Genomic DNA, 13,861 nt, shown 5'->3' with positions numbered 1-13,861 from the left:
TGCATGTCAGCATATCCCCTCCCACTGAAATCAGGAAGCAATTCCCATGCATATTCCTGGGACTACCTAACCTGTTACTTTGAAGTTTACTCCTTGGTAGCATTAAGGAAGACACTGCTAGAGGTGATCAGCTTTCTGTGTGCTACACTTCTCTGGCTTTGTGCATGTGAATATGGCTCCTTCCCTGAAGCAAACTGGGTGGAAGTATAAAAACTTGCCTTTTGTGAGACTCACTAGAAAGATCTTAATGCATCACAAATGTCTTTCAAGGAACCCACCAGCACCCACAACTTATGTTATGCCAGCAGAAGTCAGGCTGAATCTAGTCTCCAGTGTGTAGACATAAGGTAAGCCTTTGGAAAGGAGAAAAACCTGCTGCTTTAAGGACAAGAGTTATCTCTTAGATCTGCATTCCTGGGCTGCCTGCCCTGTGTTGAATGATGTCAAACTATCCAGTTCAAGCCATGGTTTGCTCTAAGCTTTTACTGGGAGGTAAAATCATATTTGTGACATACCTTACACACAACTTAGTGTCTGTGCTTTTAAAGAACTGCAGGCTTTCTGTAGTCTTGCACATCTTGCTTCATAGCCGCCCTTTTGAACCTGCTGCATCCAGCAGCCATCATTGTTTGATGGCTTTTCTAGATTTCTTTTGTATCTCTGAGATTCCTGAGAATAATTGTATTAGGTCAGACAAAAATCTTGCTTCACTTGATACCCTACCTGACTGACTAGCAAGAAGCAAGCATACAATGGTGCTTTCCTGTGAATATTCTCCCTCCTTCCAGCTGTCTTAAAGCCTTTCCATGTGAATGGTTCTGCCTGCTTCCCTCTGTGTGTTGGCTTTTTTTTTCCCCTGGTTAACTTGTCTAACTTTTAATCCTCTTGTGACAGCAAGCTCCCCAGTCTGAGCACGTAGCAAACAGCACCCTTTCATTTTCTTGGGCTTAAAGGATAGATTACATTGACACTACTTATTGTGGTGTCACTGCTAGTACGAGCCATTCCTGTCACTTCCCAATGTGTGTCTGCTGATCTTGCCTTCAGAGGTAGGAGGAAGACCTGTTCCTTGATCCTGTTCATTTCTCCCACTCCTTTTAAGGTTGTTTCACTCTGCTGGTCAGGTTAAAGCCCTGATTAAAAAAGATACTTGATTTTTTGGTATTGTAAGCTACATACAATTTGCAAGGTACTAGCTTTGTGCCTCATGGCAAAATGTCTTTGCTAAACTCTATTACAGTTGCATGTTCTTGTTGCCAAATGACCTGGCAGGTTCTATCTTTTGATAATGCTCTTCCTTCCATTTGGGAATGCTGCTGATTTCTCTGGCAGTGCCAGGTGAGAGGGACTCTGAGCCAGTTGGGTAAATACTGAGAGCCCCTCATGGGATGCAGAGTCTGTCTGGGTGGCTGAATGGTTTTTTTCGCCAAAGCTAGGAGGAAGGACAGGGCTGGTACTTGCATTGCAGAGTGTTGGCATTTGGCTTCCTGGGCCAGCAGGGATGAGTTTGTTTCTTTGGCTCACTGTCAGCTGGTATTGCCCTACCCCTTCCTACACCCTGTCAGCTGCCGGTGCTTCCCCGGGGAGCCAGGAGCTGTTACCTGCAGAGGCTCTCATCCAAGCAAGCATGTAAGCACATGCTGGAATGCCATGGATGTCAGTGAGACTGGAGCATGTTATTAATCACACACTCAGGGGGTTTGCTGAAGTGTGGCTGAGATGCAGGCCTTGTCCACCAGATGTGCTCGTGGGAGGCTTGGAAGTCTCCCCCGTGTTGCCACATTTACAAGCTCTATCGTGCTGGACATGTGTAATATACATCCTTCTGTGTTCAGGGGGAAGGCACTGCAGGGAGAAGGGATGTGAAATAGCCAGCCACTGCCTAAATGTAGCCACATCTGTGCTAGAACTAGGCAGCAGTGCTGAAAGCAGGACTGTCAGGGGCATAAATAGTTCCTGTTCCTACAAAACTTCCCTTGCTTACCTTTTGATGGGCAAAATATGTGTGACCTTTGTTGCTGTTGAACCCTTGCTTATTTTTGTGAAAAATTATTACTGTGTTTTAATGCTCCTTGTGCTTGGAATTGGTTTATGGGCTTTTTGTCTTGTGCACTTGCTTCATATCTTCAACTTTATAGGCATAGTAAACGGTGTGCAAACAGGATATGGAGCTGAAACCCAGACAGAATATTCATTGAATTTTTCACCTACTGCTTTTTTTTTTTTTTATGGTAGTGTGTTTGAGATCAGAGTCTAGCCATAGGTTTATACTAAAATATTGTTGCTTTTTTATCAAGTAGGATAGCAAGAGGATCTAAGGTTTAATTTTTTTTTTCAATTTTCTTTTAGTGTGTTGTGATATGTGCAGGCTTTTCTTTCTGAGAGTGTCTGAAAACACTTCCCAACAGTGTTTGGCATTGCTGCAGAACAAAATCCCAAGTGGCCTGTGTCCAAATAGTAATATTTGGGGTTTTTTAGCTAGTGGCTTGCTAGTGAATAGTTAAATTGATGGTAAAGTATCAGGGCCCTCTGTAAGTTCATGCTTTCCATCCTTTGTGGAAAGCAGATGTCAGAAACTGCAGTGCCAGGAAGTGGATTCCTTTAAAGACCTTCTGGGAGCTCCCAACTTGATCCACTCCAGCAATTCCACTCTGTGCTATCAAAGCCTGGCATTAGGCTTACCTTAAGTACTCGGGTGTTTCTTCCTTTCCTAGCAAAATCACACAGTGCTGGCTCCTAAGTTAGTTATGTGGAAAAATATTAACTTTCATGCTTCTCATGTGTGAAATTGAAGAGAAATTAGCAAAAAAATAGCTAGAAGAGGAAAAACTTGCTGTAAGTGGGAAAGCAAGCATTCTGTTTTGCATGGCTACTCATTCACAGATTTTTCAGGAAGAATTTTTTTTTTTAATATTGACCACATTGTGGATTGCCATTCATTTTGGAATATGTTTTAATGTTATAATTAAATGCTGAGAAAGGCTTGAAATAAATGGAGCACTTGGACAGCTTTTCTTCTGTAAATAGGGCACTGGTACAGAAGCAGTCCAAAATCTCAGATTGCTTCATCATCCTGCCCATATCTTGCCTGCATGCAATATTTGTGCTGTGTGAAGTGTCTGAGATCACATTCACTGTTGGATCTGCTGTAGAGAATGCCAGAAGCCAAGTGGATGAGTTCTGCTATTTCCTGGGTATACAAGTGTCTCGTGCCATTCCTGTTTCAGGGAGGTAGCTGTCAGCATGAGCAGAAGATTAATGTTAGCAGCATGGCTGTGATGCTAAGACTGTGGGTGAAGCAGGCTTTGTAGGTGAAGATGATCCCTTCTGGTCACTATTAATTGCTGTTATCTTAAAAGTCAGTTCAACCCTGAGTTTGATACCATCACAGTATGTGGGAGAGGAGAACAAGGCAAATTCAGCAGCCATGGCTTCAGTCTTAAGTGACAGGAGACCTATGGTTTGATTTATTTGCTGTTTTGCAGATTGCCTGGGACAGATTTCCTAGTGCTGGTTTCAAAGTATTGACTTCAGACAACGCCAGGCAGTTCAGTTTAGGAGGAGGTAGAGAACTGGTGCTGGACACCTGAGCCTCCCACACAACCAGGAAAGAGGGGGTGCTTTAATGCTCCTGGACTCAGTTAGGGACTGCCTGGGACTAGCTGGAAGATCCAAATGTGAGGATGTGAGAATGGTTCTTTCTCCATAAGGCTGAGGTGTTGGATTTAAGTCTGCCTATGGGGGCATCTCTGTCTACTCAGGATTTACCCTCCCTTTAAAGTAAGCCCTGAGAAGAGGGGAGTGAGAGAAGATGGGGAAAAGTATCCTCCATCTTTTGTGTTTTAGCAAGAACATGAGGAGCAAAAAGTGTGTTATTTGTGGCCAGGAAGAGTGCAGCCAAGAGGAAGCTTCATTTTGTTGCCTGGCAATTAGCACAGACACTTGAAAAAAGAAAACCTGCCTTCCCATCCTGTTCTTTTTTTATCCAATTACTGCAGAATGTAAAATTAATAAATTCTCTTGGGAGGAGAGACCAGATTTGGGTCTTTCTTCTTTGAACTAGCTGTCCTACCTGCTGGGGAAGAGTGAAAGTTGTGAATCTGCCTTCCCTCAGGGTAGGAGTTGAATTTAGCATCATCCTTGCTTTGTGTGATTGCTTTAGAGTGTGGGCTTGCTGCAGAGGGTGGGCGCTACTGCTGTTTCCACTTGTTCTTCCTCCCATTTTGTATGATGATCCCAGTGCTGCCTTGATGGGTTAGACGTGTTGAGAGCACAGCTGCCTGGTCAGGGACAGCCTAAAGCTGCAACTGGGCCATTCGTGGTAATGGTTAAGGAGATACATTTTATAAGTCTAAGCTGGTGGGTTTGGGTTCTTTGACAGTGGCTGGAGAGATGTCATCCTCTCGCTCCTCTGGGATGGGAGTGGCTGGCTGTCTTGGGTGACAGGTGATTTTTTCAAACTAGCCACAGCTCTGACACAGTTATGTTAGGCAGGATGGACTTCTTGCCACTGGCTGGAACAAAGATGTCACTGGAGGCAGAGGATGTGAATTCTCAGAGTCAATTGCCCCTTGACAGAGCCTCCTGCAGATCTGTTAATGAACATCCCCAAGCATTTCCTGGCAGTCATTCCTAGCACACACCAGTGGTGTTGGCTGTCAGGTTTGACCTCATTAACATAAGGGTTTGCTCTACTTTCATTTCAGGTCGTCAGAGCTGCTGAAGAAGCTGCTTCCACCCTGGCGAGTTCCATCCACCCCGAGCAGTGCATCAAGGTGCTTTGCCCCATCATTCAGACTGCAGATTATCCAATTAACTTAGCTGCCATCAAAATGCAAACGAAAGTCATTGAGAGGATTTCCAAGGAATCGTTGCATCAGCTCCTACCCGATATCATTCCTGGGTTGTTACAGGTACAGAATCCCATGTCACTGCTCCTGAGCACAAGGCACCATTCATTTGTGAGATCTGTGCCCTAAAGGGAGAATGATGGATCCTCTGGGGCCAGATTTTGGTATATGAAACAATTTAATTTTTGGTAAAATAAAATTTTTATATATGAGTTTTTGATCCTTTTAGTGTTAAGGAAAGGAAGACTCAGGTTCTTATGTGTATGTTCCACAACTGGATGCCTTTTTCTGACTCCTAAATAAGCCAGTAGCAGCCATGTAATAAGCTTGAGGGTAGGAGTTAGCCACATTTTATACTGTCTCTATACATCTTGTAGTCTCCTTTAATTCTGCTGAGCTGTTCTGTGCTTTGATGGTACTTTGCATTTGAATTTGAATCCCAGCAGGCAGGTTGCTCCTTTCCTTTTTTCTCTCTGAAATTAGAACCAAACTACTTGCTGACTTCATTCAGCCTCTTTCATAACCCTCTCGGGCTGGGTGAGGAGCTGTGTTTTTGCCAGTGCTAAGGCTTGGTTGTACACTGTGGATTTAGCTTTGAGCACTGGCTGTAGCAGTCTTGTCTTTTGGTCCCCTGCACAAGCAGCTGGCTGTGCTGGGATGGAGCTGCAAACAAGAAGGAAATACATGAAGTAGCAGTGAGAGAGGAGAAAAAATGTATGTGTTTACTGGGGAGAGACTGTGACAGGAACAGATCAGTCAGAGTGAAAGGGGGAGATGTGTTTGGGTGGGTAAGACTTCCATGGAGAACTGGGATAAAGAGGCCTCCTCACTTGTGAGCATAAAACATTGGAAGGACAAGAGCAAAGTCAGAAACTCCCTTTATGCATCCTAGCATTCATCCCAACTTTGTAGTGTCAGTTCTTGCAATTCTTAAATCTCAACTTCTGGGAGTTGGACAATTCTGTATTGATCTAAGCTTTTGTTGTAAAATGGTTTTAGCCATTGCTGTTGGAGACAACAATCTGAACAGTGAAGCTTCAATGCACTGGAAAAGTCTGGGAGCAGCATGCCTTTAAAAAGGCAGTTTTATTTGTCTTCTTTAATTACTTCCATGTCTTTAAATGGTTCTTGTTTCAGAGCCTAGTTTGCCTGAGATATTTCCTTACCTTAGAAACTCAGTAACTGAAGGAATCTGCTCCTTACATTTGGGAAGTGTTTTGGGATCCTGGCTGAAGGAGTGTGTGTGGAGACAATCACCTTTGTGCTTGTTTACCACACTGAGGGCCCTGGCAGAGTGGTGAGGAGGCGAGGAGTGTCAGCAGCAGTGTGAGCACAAGTGTGCAGCTCAACAGCCTGGAGCAGGCTCTCCATGAACAGATGGGCATCTCCATGGAAGAACAGGGCTTCGCAGGGGAGAGTTGTGGTGCTTGCCCTGGTCCTGATGAGGAGGCTCAGCCTTTTCTCCACCTTGATCCTCAACAGCTTGGTGTTTCTCAGAGCTCACCGAGGTCTTGTGCCCTCCTAGCTCAGTGCTTTGTGGAATTGCAGACTGTCATTTTGGGCTGTATTCAGCCCTGCAGCTGGAACAGCCCCAGCTGTGCTGCATCCCTCCTCTGGCTTTCCCGGCAGAGGTCATTCTGCATCCAGAGGAGCAGCATCCCACAGGCTGAAGTGATGTCTGCCTTTCTCATGGGGTGGGATGGCTGCTGAGTGATAAATCTCTGCCTGAGTTTGGGACTGGTGTCACCAGCTGCTAAGTGACCTGGTGGCTAGTTTGAGCTCTGCCCAAGCTGCCAGAGATCAGCATACATACAGGGGTCTTTCAGTATGTTCTTTCCTGTGGTATTTCCTACTTGGTAGGCAAGCTGCCCTCCGAGGAGTCCTGACCGTTCAGCATAGTTCATGGTCATCTGAACTGGACACAGAAGTGTGTGTACCTGATAGAATCCCGAGCTTGTGTTAGGAAACTGTGTGTTGTTATCTAATGCTATAAATAACTAGATATTAATAACTTGTAACATGGCAGTAATAACAGAAGGAACAGATAGGGTGATTGTATTCTCTTGCTCTTTGAGTAGTCAGGTTGCAAACTGTTATGTTAAGCACAGGGTTTTTTATTGATCTCTTAGGTCAGCCTCATTTGCAAAATGTACTTCAGCTCTGTAGTGTATTGCTGAGGAAGGGTGTTGGGGAGTGCTGTTTGTCTTCTGACCTTTTCCTCTCATTTCCAGGGCTATGATAACACGGAGAGCAGTGTCCGAAAAGCCAGTGTATTTTGCCTAGTGGCTATTTATTCAGTAATTGGAGAAGAACTGAAACCTCATCTCGCACAACTCACAGGAAGCAAGGTACAAGAATAATGTGTCTCAGGTGTTTTGGTGTAGTGCAAGCCATTCTGCTGGCTTTTACTAGCAGCAAGAGCAGTGTCTTCACTGTAGCTCTGGGTCAAGTTCCCTGAACTCTATTAAATCCTGTCTCACCCTGACAAATACCACTGGAACAGCACAGCACTTGCTCAGCAGTGTGAGCATTTGAAATATCACTAAGAAAATTTTGATGGTGTTCAGAGATTGGTTTCGTGATGCATTTTATCCTGTGTAACTGCAAGCTGCTTCTGAGCAGGTCCTTCCCGCTCCAGCCATGTTTGCTTTGCTCCTTTGGCATTAGATCCAGAGGTGATTGTGCAGTGAGCTGGATCAGCTGGCTGCTCTGGCTGAAAACCAGATCTGCAATACAAATTAAATAGCTTTCAGTCTGCTCTGTGGCTGCACAGGCACTCTCGTGCAGAGAGTGATGGGAATGCATGGCGATGGTGGGAGAGCAGGTCCTCTCATCAGCAAGTTCTGATTAGGGCTGGTAGAAATGCAGGTAGAGCTTCACCCTTAATGGCAGGGCACACATGTCCCTTCTGGGACAACAGCAAGCTCAAGTGCCCCTTCAATGGACTTTGTACTCTGGAGTCACACTAGCTGCAAAACTCAAATTCTGACCTGATGCTGCAAGTGAATCCAAGCCCTTAGTTCAGCTCTGTCCTTCAGACGAGAATTTTGTGTTGGTTTTTGATGGCTTTTCAGAGCTGCTCAATAAGCCACCACAAATTTTTTTTCTGCTGTTTTAAGTCTTCATACCCAAGATTTCTATGCAATTTTAAGATTAATTCTGAATTTTTTGTTTCTGAAACAGATCTGTGCATGTGAATAGCTACTTAGTTCAGAGGGCTTCATGCTGTCATTTTGAAGCAATAATTTCTGTCATGGTTAAGGAAGTGTGGTATAGGCCAAAACAATTTAAGACTGAAGGCACTTGGATTTTATTTCTGTGTTGTCCTGTCAATAAACAAATTACAATTGTGCCTCCAAATTGCTCTGCTAAGAGGACAGCTAAGTGTGCTGAGGTTTACCTCTTTATATTTGGGATGTCAGGAAATCCCCATATAAAATGTTGTAGAGGCTTTATTATCCCAGTATCCTTGGTGCCACAAACATACTCCACCACATCACTAACTATTAACATGTAAGTCATTCTTCTGGGTTTACGCAGAGTGCGTGCATTTTTAAAGTTAAATGTAAACATGAGTCATGACAGGATCTGGAGTTAAGGTGGCAAGGAGGAAAAAGAGAACAAACCCATGCAAGGGAAGTATATAGTCATAACAACTGCACTTGCACTAGATGTACCACGTTAGTGAAGATATAATGTCACTGAAAAAGAACATTCTATAAAGAAGGGAAAGTTCAGGGTGTTTCCTACGACAGGGACCCATGGCTCTTGGATCACCAGTGTGCCTGCAGCCCTACTGACCTCTGTGGGAATCCTGCTTGACCTGGTCCGGCTGCAGGATTGAGGTCTGGGAACTGATGGCTGCTGAAGTGAAATGCAAGAGGCTTTTCTAAATCCCATTAAGTCTGCCTGTGACTTCAGTGGGACTGGGCACAGCCTCTTGTCTCTGTTCTGAAATATGGTCAGTTTTGCTTTTGCTTTTCCTCCAGAGTGCCCAGTGTCCGCTCACCCCAAAATTAGCTCACCACAGAATCCGAGTTTTTACACTGGCAGTCAACTTTTGCCCACCTGTTTTTTTCTGGCATCTTCTCCTGATGTTTCTTTCTTTCTTTCTTTCAGATGAAGCTACTAAACTTGTATATAAAGAGGGCCCAGACCACCAACAGCAACAGCAGCTCCTCTTCAGATGTTTCAACGCACAGTTAATGGAGATCCGTGGACATGTGTAGACTTAGAAGCAATCAACGGTGCCTCTCAGAGACCTTTCTGCTACTCTTCACTGGCACGCTCCATCAGTTTAAGGAGGCCATGCAGATATTTATTGCAATCAGTATTTTAGTCCCTTAAAAGCTTTTACGTAGAATCTTACTGGTATTGAATGTAAAGGAAGCAAGGTCTGTGTCGCAGTCTTCATTAAAAGTGAACATCAGAAAGCCGTACTTAAACATATTTGTATAGCCTGCTGAAATCTCAGAAATATGTTTAGGTTAGCATTCTAACCCTGAGTCCAAGAACCTGGACACATGTAAAAGTCAAACAAATCTTGTTGGTTTAGTTCATACCCAGTTTTGGTTTCTGTGTGCTAGTTATCTGCTCTCTCCCCCCACTCATTCTGACTGGGTCCTCCTCTTCTTTCAAGTCTTGTGTTCCTGTTTCGTACTCCCTGTTGCAGCTTGCCTAACTTGCAGGGCTCTCCATGAGGAGATCTTTGCAGAAGTGGCTGTGATTCCAGCCTCAGATGCTTTAATACTGAGAGATACCAAGTGAGTAATGAAAGCGTAGGTTCTTTTTAAACATCTGAGTTTTGTACATAGTTCTGACAGACCCCAGATGGGCTGATCTCTCTGTAACTGCTCTTCAGACAGCTGTGGTATGCATAACAGCTGGGCTCTTGCTCTTTTCATTGACTTTGTAAATACTTCTCCCCTCTCAACCCATTTGGCTCTTTCATATGTTCAAAAGACTCTCTTGGTTACCTGTTACTCCCCAAAGGGAACCTGAAACCCATTTCTGGGACCGATGTCTGCAAAAGGATGGTGGAGTTGGGTGCGTGGGGTTGGGTTTGGCTCTCAGTGTGTCAGTGGCTGGGCAGTGGGAGCTGGCAGAGCTGTACCTCAGTGCCAGCTGTTTTCCTTGAAATCTGTAGCATCAAAGGGCTGATCTTCTGCTCTGACTGACCCACTGATGCTGGATGGCTTTGTCCCCACAACTCCTTTGCACTTTGGGCAAAATGTTCATCCCAGAGGACAGAAAGGGTGTCTGAATCTGAACAGAAATACCACATGGAAGCACCTCTGAGCCAGGTGGGATGGTGCTGGTTGCCTGCCACAGGCCCTCCTGTTCCTGAAGACCCTGCAGTGCTGTTAACTGCCTTTAGAAACCTTCTTTGTGGCCATCTCCACACCCAGGCCTGCTGAGTGCTCTGCATTTCAGAAGAGTGGGGGTCCCTCACTGGGCACTGCTGGCAGCAGGGTGCTTCAGGTGGGGGTGCAGCAGGGAAAACCCTTTTGCAGCCTAATAACACAGACCAGGTCAGAGGCAAACCAGCAGCAATCAAATACCCCACAGCACCGCCCTTCCCTGAACAGAGACCCTCTGTTTGCAAAGGGGGAGCTCCCCCTGGCTCTGCCTGTAACCAGGGAAGGCAGGACCTCACTAATTAACATGCTGTGTTTGGCCCTGGGCTGGATCCTGGCTGATGGGCATGCCCACCCCAAACCTTGCCATGGATCACAGCTGGGGTTTTGCTCCCAGTGCCAGTGACGCAAGAGGACCGCAGGCCTGCAGCTTATGGCTGCAGCTGTGCTGATGCATGTGTGTTCCCTGGCTGCTCTCAATGCCTTGGAGTCTCTCCAGCTTCCTCCATCTCCCCTTTGGGGAGCTGAAGGGACACCTTGGGAACATACTGAGAACATGAGACTCCCTTACTGCAGCAGGGGAGGGTAAAGCCCCTTCCATCAGTTATCCCTGTGTGTTTCAGCCCCACCCCTGAGGAGCTAAGCTGGGAGCTGATGCTAGGTGCCAGCTTTTCTCCCAGTCCTCATCTCAGGAGAGATTGGGGCTGGTGGGGGACTGTGTGGCACTGGGCTGCAAAGCTTGTTGGTCCCTTTCCCTGCTCACATGAGAGCAGAGGAGGTGATTTGCTCCTGGTATGTGTGCAGGCTTTTGCTGGCTGCAGGGCTAGTTCCCTCATCTTTCCCAGCTAGTAATACTAGGGCAGGAGAAACTCTGTGCTTTCCTGGGTGTTGTGGGATTCCCCCAGGGTCTTTCCACGGGCTCAGAAAAGCCATCCTCACTACAGGGGATATTGGCTGCTCCATGGTTCGTGTCTGCCTTTCTGTGGACCATTTCTTTTCCACATCTTTTGGTATGCTTATTAGAATGCTCTTTTTAAATTTTTTTGAATGATTCAAATTTGATTTTAGCACAAATTTATTTTTCCTTTTGAGGAAATACTCAGCTGACTTGTTGGCAGCAGTTAAGCTGTCTTGTTTGAATTTTTAATAGCGGGCTAGGGTTTTTTTGGGGTGTTGGGGTTTTTTTTTTGTTTGTTTGGGGTTTTTTTTTGGTTTTTTTTTTTAATTGTACTCTTTAACTGCTTAGTATTTATGCCTGTCTTTCTCCCCATCTCAGTTCAGCATCTTCTGTTCCAGTTCTAGGGTTCAGAAGGTCAGCATAGCTGACCAGGTGGTATTAGTCCCTCCCAGCTGTGATGGAGCTTGGTCCATCATCATTTGCTGTTGGTTGGTTTTGATTTTGTTTTTTTCCATTGAATGGCACACTGTAGCAAATCTCCAGGAATTGAATTCCTTCTCAAATGATTTTATATGTTTTATAAAATCCTGTTGGTATGCACTGAGAGTGAACACACTGTAATGTCCCTGACACCTCAGTCGGGGTCAAAGCTCGTCCTTGAAAAGGCGCCTGTGGCCAGCCTGCGCTTCCCGAGGCCACTGGCACACCCGGGGCTGCAAAGGGTAGAATCAGGCCTTACTTTCTGAATCAGATTCAGTTCTGTTTGTCAACAGATGCTCATTAATGTGCTACTTAATTCCACTGCATGAGTCGAGGACTGTCCATCCTTTGAGTACTCTAGGATATGTTCTACCTGTACACAGTAGGAGCATTCTGCTTAGGTATTTATAAATCATCGCGGATAATGTACATAGTAGGGTTGTTTAGTATGTTGAACATGACCCAGTTTTTATTTTGTGTTTCCTTTGAAGTACTCAAAGGGCTAGCTCTGAATGTCACCTCTCTGATCTCCAGTTTTGACTTCAACAAGCTGTACAATCATCTTGTTTTCCCTTCAGCGAGCATAAAGGTCTCTCTGGCTACAAATCAGTGTCCACACACGCTTGCAGAGGAAGGTCTGCGTGCTGCAGTGCCTCACTGCACCGGTGAAGCTTGTGTTCACCTTCTCCTGGCAGTAGCCACCTACTGCAGCTGCCTTTTCTTTTCTTGCTGCCCATTATGCAGGGCTTCAATTTTTCGTACTTTAAAAAAAAAAAAAAGGGAAAAAGAAAAAAAGAAAAAGAAAAAAAAGTGTATTTTCTTTGCCCACCATGCTTTAAAAATCTGAATGAGAGAAAACTCTCAGCAGACAGCAGCTCTTGGCTGCAAGGTTGCCGAAATCTCAGATGTGGATGTTTTTTCTGCCATTGGCTGCACCAGTGCTCCATGGGCATGGGCAAATCCCAGCCCCATCTGCCCCACAGGTCTACGTACTGTAGTTCTCATGTAGTTCAGAAATACCGAGGCATGTGGCTTTCTTAAGGTACACTATGTGTGCTTGCCTGGATTACAATACAATACGAGACTGTCTTTTTAATTGCTTATTACTAGCTTACCAATAACCTGTATAAGTAATGTAACTTGCATCTTTGTCATCAGAACCTTTTCTCCCCACCCCTTTATTTATCAAGCATAATATTACATATTAAGGGACAGGAAAATAGACCTTTGTAGTATACAGCAGGACGTTGCTAACAATGTTTTAGATGGGAAGTGAAAAACGCTCTGAAAAATGCCAGCCATGAGAAATGACTTTGTTGGCACCGTGTTCATGCGCATGTATTTTTTTCTATTTTTTCCGCTTTTGTCATGTTACATCCATATCTGTATTTATATCTTATTTGTTTCACTTTTGAGTGTATCATGGCAATTGTACAGATGTTTTTTGTTAACATTTACGTGATAGAATTTGCTAAAAAAAATTAAAATAAAACCTTTTGAGTTTGCCCTAGAGTAAGTGGAAGTTGGGTTTCTTCCTGGGGGAGAAACATCCAAGTAACTAATTGTCCAACACAGTTCCTTACCCCAACCTGTGCTTGTAAATGATTTGGTCTTACTTGACTCAGTTGTGTTGATGGTCATGCAAAGTCATGTAACTCAAGGAGGAAGGGCTGCAAGGATATCTGTGGTGTTAAGAGAAGGGTGATGAAGTGTTTGGGGAATTGAAGGAGTGCGGGGAACTGCACAGGTCTCTGTGCCTGGTACCAAATGACAACTTGAATTTGAATTGTCTGAGCAGCCTGAGCACTCAAGCATTTGTGTGTTTTCCTGTGGGAATAATAGCTCATCACAATTTAAAAACCTGTAGTGAAGCTGTGCTCTACACTCAGGAAGTGAGTCCCCTAAGGTACAATTTTTACCTCAAATACCTTGTGGTGGGAGCAAGGAAGCCAGGAGTGCACGAGAAGTTCAGGTTTTGTAGGGGAAGCTTTTGGTGTGACTATTCCTAGGCAGAAGAATATATGGAGAGTGTCACAGAGCATTAACAGCAGCCCTGGCACTCCTGGCTGTCACCAAGCCCTGCCCATGCCAGCCCAGGGACCCTTCTGCATCGAGATTCGGGGGCTGGGCTGGGAGCAAGGGGCAGTAATGGCTCTCCCTGCTGCAGATGGACCGTCTTGCCCCTGTGATGACAGGGTCTTTTTTGACTCTGCTGTGTGTCAGAACAGTAGGAGGGAAGGTCCACCCTTGCCCAGTGACCCTGGCTTCTTACCAGA

At 45.1% G+C, this 13,861-nt stretch overlaps 1 protein-coding gene across 7 annotated transcripts in view; it reads left to right on the top strand.

Annotated features, from left to right (window-relative positions):
• CLASP1 (cytoplasmic linker associated protein 1) overlaps positions 1-13,087 on the top strand; it is a 173,251-nt gene extending 160,164 nt beyond the window's left edge. For all 7 annotated transcript variants that reach the window (XM_082285311.1, XM_082285315.1, XM_082285312.1 and 4 more), the window contains 3 exons: positions 4,707-4,913; positions 7,082-7,198; positions 8,970-13,087. In XM_082285311.1, the coding sequence (XP_082141437.1) occupies positions 4,707-4,913; positions 7,082-7,198; positions 8,970-9,056 (411 nt within the window). In that variant the 3' untranslated portion in view covers positions 9,057-13,087. The remainder of the gene's footprint in view (positions 1-4,706; positions 4,914-7,081; positions 7,199-8,969) is intronic.
• The last annotated feature ends 774 nt before the right edge of the window (positions 13,088-13,861 follow it).

This window comes from Coloeus monedula (assembly GCF_965178545.1).
Source record: "Coloeus monedula genome assembly, chromosome: 7".
Lineage (NCBI taxonomy): Eukaryota > Metazoa > Chordata > Aves > Passeriformes > Corvidae > Coloeus > Coloeus monedula.
This window is presented reverse-complemented; position numbering and strand designations above follow the sequence as displayed.